Source organism: Aotus nancymaae, unplaced genomic scaffold, assembly GCF_030222135.1.
Source record: "Aotus nancymaae isolate 86718 unplaced genomic scaffold, 86718_ANA_hifiasm-v0.15.2.pri h1tg000049l, whole genome shotgun sequence".
NCBI classification, from domain to species: Eukaryota; Metazoa; Chordata; class Mammalia; order Primates; family Aotidae; genus Aotus; species Aotus nancymaae.
In genome coordinates this window covers 18,547,114-18,567,342 of record NW_026988463.1, presented here as the reverse complement: position 1 = coordinate 18,567,342, position 20,229 = coordinate 18,547,114, and the positions used below count along the sequence as shown (strand labels likewise).

At 43.8% G+C, this 20,229-nt stretch overlaps 1 protein-coding gene across 2 annotated transcripts in view; it reads right to left on the bottom strand.

Annotated features, from left to right (window-relative positions):
* Positions 1–20,229, bottom strand: part of VPS35L (VPS35 endosomal protein sorting factor like) — a 149,126-nt gene that overhangs the window by 113,327 nt on the left and 15,570 nt on the right. For both annotated transcript variants that reach the window (XM_021672319.2, XM_064362545.1), the window contains exons 4-7: positions 18,068–18,190; positions 16,985–17,009; positions 12,524–12,600; positions 9,977–10,105 (exon numbers count right to left, since the gene is read on the bottom strand). In XM_021672319.2, the coding sequence (XP_021527994.2) occupies positions 9,977–10,105; positions 12,524–12,600; positions 16,985–17,009; positions 18,068–18,190 (354 nt within the window). The remainder of the gene's footprint in view (positions 1–9,976; positions 10,106–12,523; positions 12,601–16,984; positions 17,010–18,067; positions 18,191–20,229) is intronic.

The window sequence follows — 20,229 nt, the reverse complement described above, 5'->3', positions numbered from 1 at the left end:
TACAGTGAAAGAAGAAAAGAGCCAGATGCTCATCAACAGTTGGCAAAATTTATGCATCAGAAGATGATTTCATACTCAATGCAATCCCTGTCTGAATCCCAGAAGGTTTTTTTTTTTAATTTTGTAAAAATTGACAAGCTGAGCCTAAAATTCATACAAAATGGAAAGGACCCAGAATAGTGAAAATAATTTTTTAAAAAAGAATAAAGTTAAAAGACTTATATGACCCACACTGGGCACGGTGGCTCATGCCTGTAATCCCAGCACATTAGGGGGCTGAGGTGGGCAGATCAGCCAAGGTGGCCAGGGTCAGGAGTTTGAATTGAGACCAGCCTGGGCAACACGGTAAAACCCCGTCTCTACTAAAAATACAAAAATCATCCGGGCATGGTGGCGGGCGCCTGTAATCTCAGCTACTCAGGAGGCTGAGGCAGGACAATTGCTTGAACCTGGGAGGTTAAGGTTTCAGTGAGCTGAGGTGAGATGGTACCACTGCACCCTCTAGCCTAGGAGACAGAGCAAGACCCTGTTTTTTTTTTTAAAAAAAAAAAAAAAAAAAAAAAAAAAGACTATACTATCCAGTTTCAAACTTACTATAATGCCATAGAAATCAAGACAATGTGAAACTGGTCAGGCGTGGTGGCTCACGCCTGTTAATTCCAGCACTTCGGGAGGCGGAGGTGGGTGGATCACTTGAGGTTAGGAGTTTGAGACCAGCCTGGCCAACACGGTGAAACCCCATCTCTATTAAAATACAAAAAATAGCTGGATATGGTGGCACACATCTGTAATGCCAGCTACTGGGGAGGCTGAGGCAGGAGAATCACTTGAACCTGGGAGGCTGAGGTTGCAGTGAGCAGAGATCGAGCCACTGCACTCCAGCCTGGGCGACAGAGTGAGACTGTCTCAAAAAAAAAAAAAAGAGACAATGTAGAACTAGCATAAGGATTGACTTACGGATCAACAGAATAACAGTGAGAAGCCAGAAATAAGCCCTTACATTTATGTCAGTTGATTTTTGTTTTTTAAGTAGTCTGAGTTTGCTGCCAGTAGTCAACTGATTTTTAACAAAAGTGCCAAGATCTCAGTAGGGAAAAAGATAGTTAACATGGTTTGGCTCTGTGTCTCCATCCAACTCTCATGTCAACTTGTAATCCCCAGTGTGGGAGAAGAGGCCTCGTGGGAGATAACTGAACCAGGGGGTAAGGCTTCCCCTTGCTGTTCTCATGATACAGTTCTCATGAGATCTGGTTGTTTGAAAGCGTGTGTCATCTCCCTGTTTCTCTCTCTCTCTCTCTCTCGCTCGCTCTGCTATGGAAAGATGTACCTGCTTCTCCTTCGCCTTCTGCCATGATTTTAAGTTTCCTAAGGCCTCCCCAGCCATGCTTCCTATACAGCCTGCAGAATTGAGTCAATTATACTTCTTTTCTTCATAAATCACTCATTCTCAGGTAGTTCTTTATAGTAATTCGAGAATGGACTAATACAATAGTCTTTTCAACAAATGTTGCTGAGACAACTGTAGCTCCACATGCAAAAAATAAAATACTTAGATCCTTACCTTATAGTACATATAAAAAGTAATTCAAAATGAACCACTGACCTAAATGTAAGTGCTAAAATTATAAAACTTCTAGAAGAAAACAAAGGGAAAAAAAATCTTCATGACCTTAAGCTAGGCAAAGAGTTCTTAGATACAACTACAAAAGCATAAGCTGAGAGAGATCCAAGATGGCTGATGATTAGCAGCTCGGGCACGTACCTCCCAGTGAAAGCGCAAAGAACGAGAGGACGCCACACTTTCGGACGAATATTTGTTGCTCACGGACCAGGACATTCCCAGTGGAGGAGCTCCACGGGTCGCCAGGGCGACTCTTGTGGCCGGCGTGGCGGTTTTGCTGGTGCCTTAGCACGCCAGTTCTTGGTGCAGAGTCCGGAGATTCCCGGGCAGAAAAGCACCATCAATCTTAACACCGCTGTTTTGGCCGGCTCAGTGGATTGCTCAGATTTCGGCGCAGGGAATCAACAAGTTGGACGTCAGAGACCCGGTTAGAAAGTTGGTAATTATAAAGACGACAGACGGACAAATATATAATGAAGGGAAGAAACCAGCGTAAAAAGGTAGAGAATACTCAAAATCAGAATGCCTCTCCCTCTACAGGGGATTGCAATTCCTCATCAGTAACGGAACAAGGCTTAATAGATTACACGTGTGTTCCAATAACAGAAGCAGGTTTCAAAACGTGGGTGATAAGAAACTTCTGTGAATTAAAAGAACTTGTTCTAACCCAATGCAAAGAAACTAAGAACCTTGAAAAAAGGTTTGACGAAATGTTAACGAGAATGGACAATTTAGAGAAGAATATAAGTGAATTGATGGAACTGAAAAACACAACACGAGAACTTCGCGAAGCATGCACAAGTTTAAACAGTCGAATTGATCAAGCAGAAGGAAGGATATCAGAAGTCGAGGACCAGCTCAGTGAAATGAAACGGGAAGACAAGAATGCAGAAAAAAGGATGAAAAGGAATGAGCAAAGTCTCCAGGAAATATGGGACTATGTGAAAAGACCTAATTTACGTTTGATAGGTGTACCTGAATGTGATGAAGAGAATGAATCCAAGTTGGAAAATACTCTTCAGGATATCATTCAGGAAAACTTTCCCAACCTGGCAAGGCAGGGTAATATTCAACTCCAGGTAATACAGAGAACACCACAAAGATATTCTTCAAGAAGACCAACTCCAAGGCACATAATCGCCAGATTTATTAGGGTTGAAATGAAGGAGAAAATACTAAGGGCAGCCAGAGAGAAAGGTCAGGTTACCCATAAAGGGAAACCTATCAGACTTACAGCAGATCTCTCAGCAGAAACCCTACAAGCCAGAAAAGAGTGGGGACCAATATTTAACATCCTTAAAGAAAAGAACTTTCAACCCAGAATTTCCTATCCAGCCAAACTAAGCTTTATGAGCGAAGGAAAAATTAAATCTTTTGCGAACAAACAAGTACTTAGAGAGTTCACCACCACCAGGCCTGCTTTACAAGAGCTTCTGAAAGAAGCACTATACATATAAAGGAACAACCAATATCAGCCTTTCCAAAAATATATCAAAAAGCAAAGAACTTTAACACAATAAAAAATTTACATCAACTAATGGGCAAAACAGCCAGCTAGCATCAAACGCCGGTATTAAACTTATATATATTTTAATTGGATAAAAAGCCAAAACCCATCGGTATGCTGCATCCGGGCCCATCTTACATGCAACAATACACAAAGACTCAGAGAGAAGGAGGAAGATTTACCAATCAAACAGAGAGTAAAAATAAACCAATAAACAAAAAGCAGGAGATGCAATTCTCGCCTCTGATAAAGTAGACTTTAAAGCAACAAAGATCAAAAGAGGCGAGGAATGACATTACATAATGGCAAAAGGATCAATGCAACAAGAAGAGCTAACGATTCTATAGATCAACGAGATAGAAAATTAACAAGGATATTCAGAACTTGAACTCAGACCCGGAACAAGTAAACTTAATAAACATTTATAGAACTCTCCACTTCAAATACACAAAACATACATTACCACCTCACACCTATTCCAAAGGTGACTATATAATTGGAAGTAAATCACTCCTCAGTAATCGCATAGCATTTCATAGGTTTAAATGAAATATTGGTTGGCTGTTTGTTTGTTATTTTCTTCCCTTATTCCTTCCTGACTACATCATTAAGTATAATTATCAGTATAAAAGAGGTTTTCAATACCCATTACTAAATTGCATTCTAGCCTGGGCAAGAAAGCAATACTCCCATTCTCTCTCCCTCTTTCTTTTCCTTCTCCCTCCTCCCCATTCTCTCTCTCTCTTTCTCTTCCTTTTTCCTCCTTCCTATTCTCTCTCTCTTTCTCTTTAAAAAAAAAAAAAAAGAAAGAAAGTAAAGGAAAAAAAAAAAAAGAAAGAAAGTAAAGGAAAAAAAAAAAAAAGAAAAAAAAAAAAAAAACAAAAGCATAAGCTAAAATGAGAAAACTGATGAAGGAAGCTAAAAGTAAAAACTTCTGGCTAGGTGCTGTGGCTCACCTCTGTAATCCTAGCACTTTGGGAGGCCAAGGTGGGCAGATCATTTGAGGTCAGGAGTTCAAGACCAGCCTGTCCAACATGGCGAAACCCCATCTCTACTAAAAATACACATATTAACTGGGCATGGTGGTGGGCGCCTGTAATTCCAGCTACTCGGGAGGCTGAGGCAAGAGAACTGCTTGAACCCAAGAGGCAGAGGTTGCAGTGCGCTGATACCATGCCACTGCACTCCAGCCTGGGCAAGGAGAGTGAAACTCTGTCTCAGAAAACTTAATTAATTAAATAAAAACTTCTGCACTTCAAAGACACAATTATGAAAACAAAAAGACACGCCACAGACTAGGAGATCATATATTTGACAAAGAAATAGTATCAAAAACATATAAAGAAGTGTTATATAACTGGCCAAGTGCATTGGCTCATGCCTACAATCCTAGCACTTTAGGAGGCCAAGATCAAAGGATTGCTTGAGAACAGGAGTTCGAGACCAGCCTGGACAACAAAATGAAACCCTCCATCTCTACAAAAAAATTTAAAAATTAGCTGGCTGTGGCAGCACATGCCTGTAGTCCTAGCTACCAGGGAGGCTGAGGTGGGAGGATTACTGGAGCCCAGGAGGTCAAGGCTGCAGTGAGCTGTGATGGCACCACTGCACTCCATCTAGAGTCACAGAGCAAGACCCTGCCTCCCAACAACAACAAAAAAAAATTGTTACAACTCAACCAAATAACACAGTTTTTAAATGGGAAGGCCTTGAATAGACATTTCACTGTAGATACACAAATGGCCAACAGCATGTACAAAGATACTGAACATTAGTGTTAGGAATATGCAAATTAAAACCATACCACTTCAAATCCAACAGGATGACAGGATGGTTATAATAAAAATGACAGGCCAGGTGTAATGGCTCAGGCCTGTAATCCCAGCACTTTGGGAGGCTGAGGTGGGAAGATCACTTGAAGTCAGGAGTTTGAGACCAGACTAAGAAACACAGCATGACCCTGTCTCTACAAAAAAAATCTTTAAAAATTAAACTGGGCATGATAGTCCCAGCTACTCAAGAGGCTGAGTTGGGAGGATCACTTGAGGCTAGAGTTTGAGGCTGCAGTGAGCTATGATCGTGGCACGGCACTCCAGAGTGGGTGACGGAATGAGACCCTGTCTCAAAAAAACAAAAAGAAAACGGAAAAAAAGATGGACAATGCTGAGTGTCAGAGAAAATGTGAAGGAATTAGAACCCTCATGTAAATGCTGGAGTCATCTGGAAAACAGTTTGGCAGTTTCTCAACAAGTTAAACCTAACCATATGACCCAGCAATTCCATTCCTAAAATTTTACCTAAGAGTAATAAAAACATAAGCCTACACAAATAACTGTATGCAAATGTGCATAGCAGCATTATTCATAACAGCCGGAGAGTGGGAACAACCCAAATGCCCATCGACTTAAGATAATCACACATTAGAATACAAGTCAGCAGGAAAAAGGAACAAAGTACTCACACATAATACAATGTGGATGAACCTCAAACATATTATGCTAAAGAAAATAATCCAAGGCCGGGCATGGTGGCTCACACCTGTAGTCCCAGCACTCTGGGAGGCCGAGGCAGGTGAATCACCTGAGGTCAGGAGTTCGAGACCAGCCCGACCAACATGGTGAAACCCCATCTCCACTAAAAATACGAAAATTAGCCGGGCATGGTGGTGCACAGCTGTGATCCCAGCTACTCAGGAGGCTGAAGCAGCAGAATTGCTTGAACCCGGGAGGCAGAGGTTGCAGTCAGCCAAGATTGCACCACTGCACTCCAGCCTAGGCGACAGAGCAAGACTCCATGTCAGAAAAAAAAAAAAAAGAATCCAATTAAAAACTGGACAAATGAGCTGGAGAGACATTTCTCAAAAGATGTTATACAAATTAGCCAACAAATATGTGAAAAAAACGTTCAACATCACTCATCATCAGGGAAATCATCAAATGAAAACCACATTAAAATGGCTACTATCAAAAAGACAAAAATAGGCTGGGCATGGTGGTATGTGCCTGTAGTCCCAGCTACTTGGGAGGCTGAGGTGGGAGGATCACTTGAGTCCGGGATTTCTAGGCTGGCTGTAATGCAATATGATCACGTCTGGGATTAACTACTGCACTGCAGCCTGGGCAACCTCATTTCTGAAAAGAAAAAAAAATCCTGGTAAGAATGAAGAGGAAAAAGAAACTTTTTTTTTTTTTTTGAGGCAGAGTTTTGCTCCTGTCACCCATGCTGGAGTGCAATGGTGCAATCTTGGCTCACTGCAATCTCCACCTCCTGGGTTCAAGCGATTCCCCTGCCTCAACTTCCCAAGTAGCTGGGATTACAGGCATCCATCACCACGCCCAGCTAATTTTTGTAATCTTAGTAGAGACAGGGTTTCACCATGTTGGCCAGGCTGGTCTCGAACTCCTGACCTCAGGTGATCCCCCCTCCTTGGCCTCCTAAAATGCTGGGACTACAGGAGTGGGCCACCGCATCAGGCCAAAAAGGGAACTCCTATTCACTGTGGGTGAGAATATAAATTAGTGTAACAATTCTAGAAAACAGTATGGAAATTTCTCAAAAAACTAAAAGTAGAACTACCATATGATGTAGCAATCTCGCAACTAGGTTATCATCCAAAGAAAAGGAAATCGGTATATGAAAGAAATACCTGCAGTACCATGTTTATTGTAGCACTATTCACAACAGCTAAGATATGGAATCAATCTAAAGGTACTTAAATGGATTAATAAAGAAAACATGAGGCTGGGCGCGGTGGCTCATGCCTGTAATCCCAGCACTTTGGGAGGCCGAGGCGGGTGGAACACAAGGTCAAGAGATCGAGACCATCCTGGTCAACATGGTGAAACCCCGTCTTTACTAAAAATACAAAAAATTAGCTAGGCATGGTGGCATGTGCCTGTGATCCCAGCTACTCAGGAGGCTGAGGCAGGAGAATTGCCTGAACCCAGGAGGCGGAGGTTGCGGTGAGCTGAGATCACACCACTGCACTCCAGCCTGGGTAACAAGAGCGAAACTCCGTCTCAAAAAAAAAAAAAAAGAAAAGAAAACGTCATACACACACACACACACACACACACACACACACACACACACACACACACACACACGCACACAGAGGAACATTATTTAGCCATAAAAAGTGAAACTACATCATTCACAGCAACACAAATGAGCCTGGAAGACATCATGTTAAGTGAAACAGGCACAGAAAGATAAATACTGCATGTTCTCACTCATATGTGGGAGCTATGAAAGTTGAGCTCATAAAAGTAGAGAGTAGAACTGCAATTACTAGAGGCTGGGAAGGGTAGGGGCAAGGGGAGCACAGAGAGGTTGGTTAATGGGCGCAAAATTACAGCTACATAGTAGGAGTAAGTTCTAGTCACTAGAGTGACTAAAGTTCACAATTTATTGTATATTTTCCTTTTTTTTTTTTTTTTTTTTTTTTGAAACACAGTCTCGCTCTGTCGCTCAGGCTGGAGTGCAGTGGTGCAATCTCGGCTCCCTGCAACCTCCACCTCTCAGCTTCATTCTCATGCCTCAGCCTCCCACTAACTAGGATTACAGGCGTGTGCCACCAGGCCTAGCTTATTGTGTATTTTCAAATAGCTAGAGGAGAGGATTTTGAATGTTCCCAACACATAGAAATTAGAGACATTTGAGGTGATGAATATGCTAATTATTTGGATTTGATCATTACACACTGGATACATGTATCAAAATATCACTCTGTACCCCATAAATATGTAGAATTATTATGTATCAATTAAAAAGGCACATTATACTACGTGAGAGAAGCCAGATGCAAAAGACTATCTACTGAATAATCCCATGTATATGAAATGTCAAACGCAGTAGAGTCAGAAAACAGACTTGTGGTTTTCTGGGGTTGGGTATGGCAGTGGGGTTTGATTACAAACAGGCTTGGGGAATCTGGGGAGGTATAAAAATGTTCTAAAGCTAGATTGTGTGATAGTTGCACAAATTTAGTAAAAAAAAAAAAAAATCAAGAATTGGTCTGGCGTGATGGCTCACACCTGTAATCCCAGCACTTTGGGAGGCCAAGGAGGGTGGATCACCTGAGGTCAGGAGTTCGAGACCAGCCTGGCCACCATGGTGAAACCTCATCTCTAATAATAATAATAATATAATAAATAAAAATTTTAAAAATTTTAAAAATAAATCACTGAATTATACACTTACAATGGGTGGACTTTATGATATGCAAAATATGCCTTAGTAAAGCAGCTATCACCCCACCCCAACACACAAAAACTTCTACCATACAGCAAATAAGGTGAACTGTGCTCTTTTCTCTAAACTCTGCACCTTGACTATGTTTCCTGTTCTATTTTGAGACGGAGTCTCACCCTGTTACCAAGGCTGTAGTGCAGTGGTGCGACCTCAGCTCACTGCAAATCTGCCTTCCAGGTTTAAGTCTCCCAAGTAGCTGGGACTACAAGCACCTTGCCACCACACCCGGCTAATTTTTGTATTTTTAGTAGAGATGGGGTTTCACCATGTTGGTCAGGCTGGTCTCAAACTCCTGGGCTCAAGTGATCCAGCTGCCTCAGCCTCCCAACATGCTGGGATTACAGACGTGAGCCACTGTGCCCGGCCTTGACTATATCTTTTGGATAAAGAAGGCAGTCCTTAAAGCATTGTAGAATTTACTATCAGCCAGATGTGGAGTTGATGAAACACACTTATGATTATTTTGTTTGCAAAGACATGAATCAAATCTCCCCCAGATGTAAACCTCTTAGAAGACACAGTTCTAAACTACAGTAATCTATGGAGAGATACTGCCAATGCAAATATTGTGAAGAAGCACTTTTTAGTTCAGATAGTTCTCACTCAAGGCACTCAGCAAGTAACCCTCACCATGGGCTTCCAGGATGAGAGGCCTGGCCTTCGGGACTGTTTACTCTGTAAACTAACAACAGTGATTGAAGAGAAATGGGCTGGGGTTTGCCTCCCATCATGAAACACCAAAGAAATCACCCCTACTATATAAGGAGTCATCTTAAAAGACTTCAAGTGTGCAGTGTGAAGATTCCCGGACTCTCCAGCCTTTCAAAATAACAGGTGAGAAAACAAATGTCACATTATCATAACACGGAATGAGAATGGATCTGTCCTTTTGAACTAAAATGGCAGTACAGAAATCCTTGTTAACTCTGCTCTGAAAATGATAATTTAATACATTATTCCTTTCCTAATGTGCTTCTGAGTACATTTTGCTGAGATGGTAGGATCGTCAGGGCCAAGAAATAGAAGCTGTTTTCCACATAGTACTTGTTCTTGTGGTTCAAGAATTGTCACTGGCTTAACAAATTCATCAACAAAGAATCAATGTATGCACCTCTCCCAATGCTGTAAATATCATCTCCTTGTCACACAGCATACAGAATATGTCTGAAAAATGCATTTATCAGGGACACACATCATTAATCCTGAAGATACCAAACCAATGCAGTCAAGGCAACCCAAAAGAAAGTTGCTCAATCTTTAGTGTGTGCAAATCATAAATGTGTCAGGAGTTACATCATGATTAATGTACTGTACAACACATGGGGTATCATCTATTCTGTAATCTAGGGTGAAGAATGCTTCCTGGAGTTGTGCAGCGCACAACCTGTGCAGCTGTACGTGGTGACCCTGGGATTAGCCATCTCATAAAAACACAGATTCGTAATCATGGCTTTTCACAAGAAGTATATGAAAATGAAAGCATGGAAGAACAAGGATAAGACCCTTCAGGCAGTCCCCTGAAAACTCTAAGTCTCCACAGTGGAATTTTACAAAGGAAATTCTGGGTGGGGGCAGAGGGGGTCACTAGATCTAACCTGGATGACAATTTTTAGAGCCTTCACTTTCTGGTCAGAGGCCCAGGCGTCCTTCAGTGACTGATTGAGCTCCTCTATCCGGTTCACATAATCCTGCTGAGTCAAGTTCAACAGCTCCTTCTGGGAACCCTGTGGGGAGAAGGCAGAAGGTGAAGGCACAGCAGGAAAAACATCTCGACTGTTACCCCTCTGAAGAATACTAGGTATTGGCTGAGCTTTGGTCTCTACATTTTCCTCATATCCCCACCAGGATTGACAGCTTTCCCTTGCAACTTGCAATCAAAGAGGTTCTTTGAGTTTTCTGACTCAGATAGGCAGAGTGCTGTGGGTTGACAGGCTGGCCTTGGAAGCAAGTCAGACCTAAGTCACCTTCCAGTTCTGTCACTGAGTAGCTGTGTGACCCCGGGTGAGCGACTTTCCTCTCAGAGCCTCATCTGTGAATAGAGGTAACAGGACATACCTCATTCAACCAACTGTGGGCCTCCTGTGTGCTGGGCATGGGACTAGATTCTCAAAATACAAAGACATTTTTGCTGAAGATACCCAAGCAATAAGACATGACAGGGTATTTCAGCACTAATGGAGCTGAAGATACTAAAGATAGATGGATATTAACTCAAACTGAGATAAATGCTCAGGAGAAAACACAATTCTATGGGGACACATATCATAGTTCACTGGATCTGAGGTGCCCATTGGAAAAAGCACAACTGTTTCATGGGCTACCAATAAAGAAAAATGTGCTGATCACTGACAGGAACCAACTGAGGAACATATACTCCAATTTCAGAGATACTCAAATGTGAGAGAAATCGTACATCTCAGAATGGAAGAAATATGGTAACAAAGAAATGGGCTGTAAACTGTGGTGGGGCGATTCAGGAATGGCTTCCTGGAGGAGTGACACTCGAGACAAACTCTCAGTGGAGTACAGGTGTTAACTAGGCACTGTGGAATGTGAGGGGTGTTAACTAGACCAGGGAGAGAGTAGTCAGGACAGAAAGACAACCATAGCAGAAACCCTTAGCAGCTAAGCACAAGACCATGATGGGGATGAAATGACTATGTAGGTAAAGACCTGGCACAGTCCCTGGTGCAGAGTAGATGCTCCCTAACTCTGGGCTATTGTTAAGAAGCTCTTCACAAAACTCACAGGAGTGAAGGTCATGCAAACACACATGACGAGACCAGGAACCAAATGTTTATATTTCCTACAATACAAAGTGAAAAACTCTTTACTAAAGAAATGAGTTGGCCAGGCACAGTGGCTTACGTCTGTAATCCCACCAGCACATTGGAAAGCCGAGGCAGGTTGGATCATTTGAGGTCAGGAGTTCGAGACCAGCCTGGCCAACATTGTGAAACCCTGTCTCTCCTAAAAATACAAAAATTAGCTGGGCATGGTAGTGTGTGCCTGTAATCTCAGCTACTCGAGAGGCTGAGGCAGGAGAACTGCTTGAACCTGGGAGGCAGAGGTTGCAGTGAGCTGAGATCACATCACTGCACTCCAGCCTGGGTGACAGAGTGACCTGCAACCTTCATCTCCTGGGTTCAAGCAATTCTCCTATGTCAGCCTCCCAAGTAGCTGGGATTACAGGCACCCGCCACCACACCTAGTTAATTTTTGCATTTTTAGTAGAGACAGGGTTTCACCACGTTGGCCAGGCCTCGAACTCCTGACCTCAGGTAATCTGCTCGCCTTGGCCTCCCAAAGTGCTGGGATTACAGGTGTGAGCCACTGCACCCGGCCAAGATTTTGTTCAAGACATCTGTATCTGTTGGTTACATTTACTAATGTTTAAGTGTTGGCAAAAGACTCACATTTTTTTCAAAGTACATATAGGCCAATTAAAAGATTCCTATGGGCCATATCCAGCCAGCCCAAGCAGCATCTGTTACAAGAAAGGTCTTTGTACTATACAAGGCTGCTTCTCAGGGAGGTGACTGCAGGTTGGGGTTTTTTTTGTTGTTTTTTGTTTTTTTAGACAAAGTCTCGCTCTTTCACCCAGGCTGGAGTGCAGTGGCACGATCTCAGCTCACTATAACCTCTGTCTCCCAGGTTCAAGTAATTCTCCTGTCTCTGCCTCCTGAATAGCTGGGATTACAGGCATCCACCCCCATGCCTGGCTAATTTTTATATTTTTAGTAGAGTTGGGGTTTCACCACGTTGGCCAGACTGGTCTCGAACTCCTGACCTCAGGTGATCCGCCCACCTCGGCCTTCCAAAGTGCTGGGATTATAGGCATGAGCCACCGCGCCCAGCCTTCCAGTTGGTTTTAACCAGTTGACACTGTCCCCAGGCAACCCAGCCTTGCTCAGGCACCACAATGAGAAAAGAGGCCTTTGGAAAAGCAGCCATCAGGCTTCTGTGAGCTTGGCCAACTGCACAGTTGGCATCCTTCCCTGGATGGAGTCATTGCCTCAGGAAGACCGAGCACAATCCGCAGACCGGGAATTAATCAAAGGGCAGCCACCGAAGTTGATCTCACTTGGCAGGAGGAATGAAAAGCTCTCCCACTCCCTGCACTCCACAAATGACTTGCTCACCTCCTCAAAGTCATCCAGCTCCTCCAGCCGGGTCCGAACCTTCTCTGACATTGCGAATGCGGCAGTCCCGGCTCTGCCTAAACAGAATGGATTTACGTCACACAGGTGGCTTTTCTCGAGCACCAATACCCCCAACGGAGGCATCTTTCACTCTACACTTCATCGTGAATAAAGACACTAGGGAATGATTCCATTACAGAAAACTATCCCAGAATTTGAAAGCAACTTCCTTATATAACCGGAGTTTCATCACAACATTTCCCACTCAGATGCTGCCCCTGGGAGCCCAATGGGCCAGCCTCAAAGAGGTTAACCACTGCATTCAAAATTTACAAACTTTGCTGTGTATAATCTGTTTATTCCTAAAGAAAGGCAGTCCAGATAAGGATGCCAAAAATCCGTCATTTAATTGTTTTCTATGAACAAAAGGCCCTCTTAGGCTCATACTCACAGCATAGAATTGTGCTCTTCTGCTAACAAAACAACCATCTCACTGTCTACCCAAGGGTGGAAACACTAGGGTTTCAAAGCCCTCTCTTTGAGCAAACAGGACTAGCTGTTCCTCCTTCCAGCATCTGTCAGCACAATTTCGCTATCAGCAGGGACTGGTGGAGGGATAAAGGAAAGGCCTCCAGGCCACAGGCCAGCCACAGGGCAGGGTGATGCATCTAGCTGACTGCTGCCCTCTGTGGCCGTCTATTTCGGAATCCTTCCCCCATTTTAAGGGGGCCTCTGCTCTAGTACTACTTTTTTTTTGACACAGGACCTCACTCTGTCCCCTAGTCTGGAGTGCAGTGGCACAATCTTGGCTCATAGCAACCTCCACCTCCTGGGTACAAGCGATCCTCCTGCATCAGCCTCCTCAGTAGCTGGGACTACAGGAGCACATGACTATGCCTGGTTAATTTTTGTATTTTTTTGCAGAGACGGATTTCACCATGTTGACCAAGCTGGTCTCAAACTCCTGACCTAATGTAATCTGCCCACCTCAGCTTCCTAAAGTGTTCGAATTATAGGCATAAGCCACTGCACCTGGCCGGGCCTCTGCTCTATTTCTGAGGTCCCATGGCTTACATTATCTCCCTGCTCCTCCCTACCAAACCTATTCTTAGGAACTCAAGTTTATTCTTTTTCAGGTACTGACTTCTCAGCTCTGGTGGTGACTCATATTTGAGTCTGGGGTCAGCTGAGAGAATGGTAGTATTATTTAATTAGTAACAACTACTCCAGTAATTAAGTTTCCAAATAATTTAGGCTGGGCATGGTGGCTCATACCTGTAATCTCAGCACTTTGGGAGGCTCAGGCAGGCAGATCACCTGAGGTCAGGAGTTTGAGACCAGCCTGGCGAACATGGTGAAACCCCGACTCTAATAAAAATACAAACATTAGCCGGGCATGGAGGTGGGTGCCTGTCATCCCAGCTACTTGGGAAGCTGAGGCAGGAGAACTGCTTGAACCTGGGAGGCAGAGGTTGCAGTGAGCCGAGATAACGCCACTGTACTACAGCCTGGGCAAAAAGAGCAAAACTCAGTCTCAAAAAAAAAAAAAAGAAAAGAAGAAAGAAATATGGACTTAGGGTCGAGTTGCAGAACTCTTTCTGTAAGTCTGACAAATGTTTTAGGTTTTGAGTCACAAAGTGTCTGCTCCAACTATTCAACTCTACTGCTGTAGCACAAAAGCAGGCATAGATAATATGTAAGCAAATTAATAGGGCTGTGTTCCAATAAAACTTTACTTAAAAAACAGGCAGTGGACCAGACTTGGCCATCAGGCTTCTGTGAGCTCGGCCAACTGCACAGCTGGCATCCTTCCCTGGTTGGATGCATGCAGTTTACCAACCCCTAAGCTGGGGCTACTCTAGTAGTGGAATGCTGGATCGAAGGGTTGACCCGTTGTCTTACTCCCTTTGAGCTGCTATAACAAAACACTACAAAGTGGGTGGCTTATAAACAAGAGCAGTATATTTCTCGCAGTCCTAAAAGCTGAGAAGTCCAAGATCAAGGTGCCGGCAGATTAGATGTCTGGTGAGGGCCCGCTTTCTGGTTCGGTTCATAGATGATGCCTTTTTGCTGTGTCTTCAATTGGTAGAAAAAGTAAGGCAGTGCCCAGGGGCCTCTTTCACAGGGTGCTAATCCCATTCATGAGGGTTCCACCCTCACAACCTAATCACCTCTGAAAAGGGCCCATCTCCTAATACCATTATCTTGCAGTTAGGATTTCAACATGTGAATCGGGGCAGGGGAGGAAGGTTGGGCACAACCAACCAGATCATAGCACCTATCTTCAAATTAAATAAAAAACGCAAAAGTGTTCTACAAAGTGGTTGTGCCATTTTACATTCCCATCAGCAGCATATGAGAGTTCCTATTGCTCTATTTTCATACCAAGTCTCAAGTTGGAATGTGATCCCCAATGTTGGAGGTGGGGGCCTGGTGGGAGATGTTTGGGTTGTAGGAAAAGGATCCCTCATGAATGGTTTGGTGGAATCCTCGCAGTAATGAGTTCTTAGTTCCCATGAGAACAGGCTGTTGAAAAAAGCCTGGCATCTTCTCCCTCTCTCTCCTGCCTCCTCTTGCCGTGTAATCTCTGCACACACCTGCTCTCATTTGCACTCCACTATGAGTGGAAGCAGCCTGAGGCCCTCACCAACAGCAGATGCTGGCACCATGCTTCTTATACAGCCTGTGGAACCATAAGCCAAGTAAACCTCTCTTCCTTATAAATTACCCAGCCTCTGGTATTCCTTTATAGTACCACCAACCAGAGTAAGATAATTAGTATCATCACTCTATTTGATCCTTACAAACTGGTGGGTACATGATGGTATGATTTACTTTTTATAGTCTGAGATCAAAATGCTGCCCATAACAAGCTGGGTGTCGTAGCTCACATCTGTAATCCCAGCACTTTAGTAGGCTGAGGCAGGCAGAACTTGAGGTCAAGAGTTTGAGACCAGCCTGGCCAACATGGTGAAACCCTGTCTCTACTAAAACTACAAAAATTAGCCAGGTGCAGTGGTGCACATCTATAGTCCCATCAACTCAGCAGGCTGAGATGGGAGAACTGCTTGAACCCAGGAGGCGGAGGTTGCAGTGAGACAAGATCATGCCACTGCACTCCACTTTGGGTGACAGAGTGAGACTCCATTTCAAATAACAACAACAAAAAAATTCTGTGTATAACAAAGCTGCTCCCACTCTCTTAATTTCTAACATGCTGTCTCTTCCAGCAGAGGTGAGGGGACCGAGTGGCAGCTGCCGTATCAGAGACCTGCAATGAAACATGGTTGTGCTCATCTGTACCCAGCAGCACATGATCCATCAGTTGCTCCAGAATCACCTGGGAGCATCAAAATAGGAATTCTGGGGTCCCATCCTGCAAGATTCATTGAGTTACTGGGGGCCAGTCATCTATATTCATATAAAAGTTCCTCAGGAAATCCTGCTGCACAGCAGTTTGAGACACCCTGGTCAACAGCTTCTGACTGTGTGTCTTAGGAGAAGCTGGGACCAATGGCCTGTAAGACTGAGCATCTGACCCCTCACCAACATATCTTATGGCACAAGGGAAAAGACTTAAGGCAAGGGAAAGGCTCTCTAAAGCAATTCCCTAGCTGGTGAAGGAGGCACAATGAAGGGGAGACTTTTTCCTCCTAAACAGTAAGCTTATGTTTTACTTCTAGTAACCTCTTTGGTACTTTTTTTTTTGAGATGAAGTCTCACTCTGTCACCCAGGATGAAGTGCAGTGGCACAACCTCAGCTCACTGCAACCTCTGCCTGCCGGGTTCAAGCGATTGTCCTGCCTTAGCCTCCAGAGTAGCTGAGATTACCGGCATCCATCACTACGCCTGGCTAATTTTTTTTTTTTTTGTATTTTTAGTAGAGATGGGGTTTCACCATGTTGGCCAGGCTGGTCTTGAACTCCTGACCTCAAGAGATCCACCTGCTTCGGCCTCCCAAAGTGCTGGGGGATTACAGGCATGAGTCAACACACCTAGCCATATATTTTTTTTAAAACGGAATTTTGCTCTTGTTGCCCAGGCTGGAATGCAATGGTACAATCTCGGGCTCACTGCAACCCGTCTCCCAGGTTCAAGTGATTCTCCTGTCTCAGCCTCCTCAGTATCTGGATTATAATCTGGGATTACAATTTGCGTCACGCCCAGCAAATTTTTATATTTTTAGTAGAGACGGGGTTACACCATGTTGGCCAGGGTGATCCTGAACTCCTGACCTCAGGTGATCCACCCACCTTGGCCTTCCAAAGTGTTGAGATTTGGTATTTTTTTAATTCATAATCTAAATATGTATTTTAGTTCTGTCTATCCACAATCTAAGAAATAGTAGATCCAACTGAATTAAACATCAGAATCATATCACATAAACTTTTTTCCCTTGTAAAATTATATTAAAAGTAATGCCAGAATTTTCCCATCAAAACAACAACAAACTCATCTTACCTTTTTCAGATCCCATAAAGAGATTCTGCAGAGACATAAAATTCATTAATATTTTAAAAATCTAAGGCAATATGTTCATTGTTTTCCAACAAATCCATTTACATACCCAAGAGAAAGAAATATATATTCAAAGAAAGAAAATCTGATCACTAAAAACCATTCCTCCTTCCTTCATAATTCAAACCTCCCCCTAAAGATAAGACTCTGCTGTTCTAATTCTTTCTCTAACCTGTGCCACATCCCTGATCCTTAACATAGTTTTCTGAGAAGCCCGTCAGCACATTTTTCTGCCAACAGCACTGACATACTACGTGAAACCTTATATTTAAGCTTTTAAGAGCAGTAGAAAAACAAATAAAGGCCAGGTGCAGTGGCTCACTCCTGTAATCCCAGCACTTTGGGAGGCAGAGGCAGGCAGATCACGAGGTCAGGAGTTCAAGACCAGCCTGACCAAAATGGTAAAACCCTGTCTCTAGTAAAAATACAAAAAGGAGGCCGGGCACAGTGGCTCACGCCTATAATCCCAGCACTTTGGGAGGCCGAGGCAGGTGGGTCACGAGGTCAAGAGATCGAGACCATCCTGGTCAACACGGTGAAACCCTGTCTCTACTAAAAAATACAAAAATTAGCTGGGCATGGTGGTGCACACCTGTAGTCCCAGCTACTCGGGAGGCTGAGGCAGGAGAATCACTTGAACCCAGGAGGCGGAGGCTGCGGTGAGCTGAAAGTGTGCCATTGCACTCCAGCCTGTGTAACAAGAGCGAAACTCCATCTCAAAAAAAAAAAAAAAAAAAAAAAATTAGACCAGTGTAGTGGTACACACCTGTAGTCCCTGCTATTAGGAAGGCTGAGGAAGAAGAATCGCTTGAACCCAGGAGGCAGAGGTTGCAGTGAGCTGAGATCGTGCCACTGCACTCCAACCTGGGAGACAGAGCGAGATTCTGTCTCAAAAACAAAACAAAACAAAACAAAAAACAAATAAATAACTGAAACCAACAGCGCCCAGAAGTTGAAGCAACATAACCAAAAGAAATTACTACTAACTCCAAAGTAAACCCTGGGAGAGGGTCTCCTAGTACTCACAATAGAGAGCTTTTCAGTAGTGGTGTACCGGGCAAGGATTTCTCCCCGTTTGTTGGCCCAAGGCTCAAAATCCGATCCTACAACGGAGTTATCATCTCTATCACGTTTCTTTCTGGAGCTGTCCTAAAGAAAGGCAAGATAATCTCTTCAGAGGCGGTATCATTTTAATCTTTAAATATATACATATATAAATAGAAGGCAGGAAGTCCTTTACTGTGGAATAAAAAGAGATCAGTCTCAAGGTTTACTATCATAAAAAAAATTGGGGCCGGGCGCAGTGGCTCAAGTCTGTAATCCCAGCACTTTGGGAGGCCGAGGCGGGTGGATCACGAGGTCAAGAGATCAAGACCATCCTGGTCAACATAGTGAAACCCCGTCTCTACTAATACAAAAAATTAGCTGGGCATGGTGGCGCGTGCCTGTAATCCCAGCTACTCAGGAGGCTGAGGCAGGAGAATTGCCTGAACCCAGGAGGCGGGGGTTGCGGTGAGCCGAGATCGCGCCATTGCACTCCAGCCTGGGTAACAAGAGCGAAACTCCGTCTAAAAAAAAAAAAAAAAAAAATTGGAGCACCAGGCATGGTGGCTCACACCTGTAATCCTAGCACTTTGGGAAGCGAGGCGGATGGATCACTTGAAGCCAGGGGTTTGAGACCAGCCTGGCCAACAGGGTAAAACCTCATCTTTATTAAAAATACAAATATTAGCCAGGTGTGATGGTGCATGCCTATAGTCCTAGTCCCAGCTACTTGCGAAGCTGAGGCAGGAGAATCGCTTGAACCTGGGAGGCAGAGGTTGCAGTGAACCGAGATTGTACCACTGCACTCCAGCCTGAGCAACAGAGCAAGACTCTGTCTCAAAAAAAAAAAAAATTCTGTCCATTTTATCACAAATGGCCAATAATCTTTTCAAAAAATGTTCAAACTCATTAGGAATTCAGGAAAGGATAGCTGGAAAAAACCACTTTTTCAACTATCAGAATGTCAAAGAGTTAAAATGCTGGCAAGGATGTAGGGTAACAGGCCCTCTTCAATATCACTGCTGGAAATGCAGACTGGTTAACTCTTTTTGGAGGACAATTTGGTGGTAGCCATCAAAACCTGAAATATTCATTGCCTTATGCCAGCAAAGAACTTCTAGGAAGCTATCCTGCAGACACCCTTGCAGACATACACCAAGACGTCTGTATGTTCGAGGCATATGTGCACTGCTGTTTCTATCAGCAAAACCCAGAAAATATCTATGTGGATACATAGGCAGAGGAATGGCAAATTAAAATAGGTAAATCCAGTCCTTAGAATACAATATGGCTGGTCAAAATAATAAGCTGTTCTAAATGTACTACCATGGATAGTTCTCCAATATATATGGTCAAGTTAAAAAAAAAAAAAAGTTGGCTGGGCGCCGTGGCTCATGCCTGTAGTCCCAGCACTTTGGGAGGCCAAGGTGGGCAGATCACCTAAGGTCAGGCGTTCGAGACCAGCCTGGCCAACATGATGAAACACTGTCTCTACCGAAAATACAAAAATTAGCCAGGTGTGATGGTGCATGCCTGTAATCCCAGCTACTAGAGAGGCTGAGGCAGGAGAACTGCTTGAACCCGGGAGACTGAGGTTGCAGTGAGCCAACATCACGCCACTGAACTCCAGCCTGGGTGACAGAACAAGACTCTGTCTCAAAAAATAAAAATAAAAATAAAATTGTGGGGTGCAGTGGCTCATGCCTATAACCCCAGCACTCTGGGAGGCCAAGGCAGGAGGATCACTTGAGCCCAGCAGTTCAAGACCAGATTGGGCAACATAGTGAGACTGACTCTACCAAAAATCCAAAATTAGCCGGGCCCAGTGACGCACACCTGAAATTCTAGCTGCTTGAGAGGCTGACACAGGGGGACTGTTTGAGCCCAGGAGTTTAAGGCTGCAGTGAGCTATAATGATGCCACTGTACCGCAGCCTGGGCAACAGAGCAAGACTGTTGCCAAAAAACTAAGTCACAGAACACTAGTTCCATTTATGTAACAATGTTAAATAACGTATGAAACACAACATAGGATGATGACTGACAGAATGTATTCTGAAGTGAGACTGGCTGGGTTTGAATCCCAGCTTGGATGTGACTTGATATCTCTATCCCTCCATGGGTGCCTCTTTTTTTTTTTTTTGA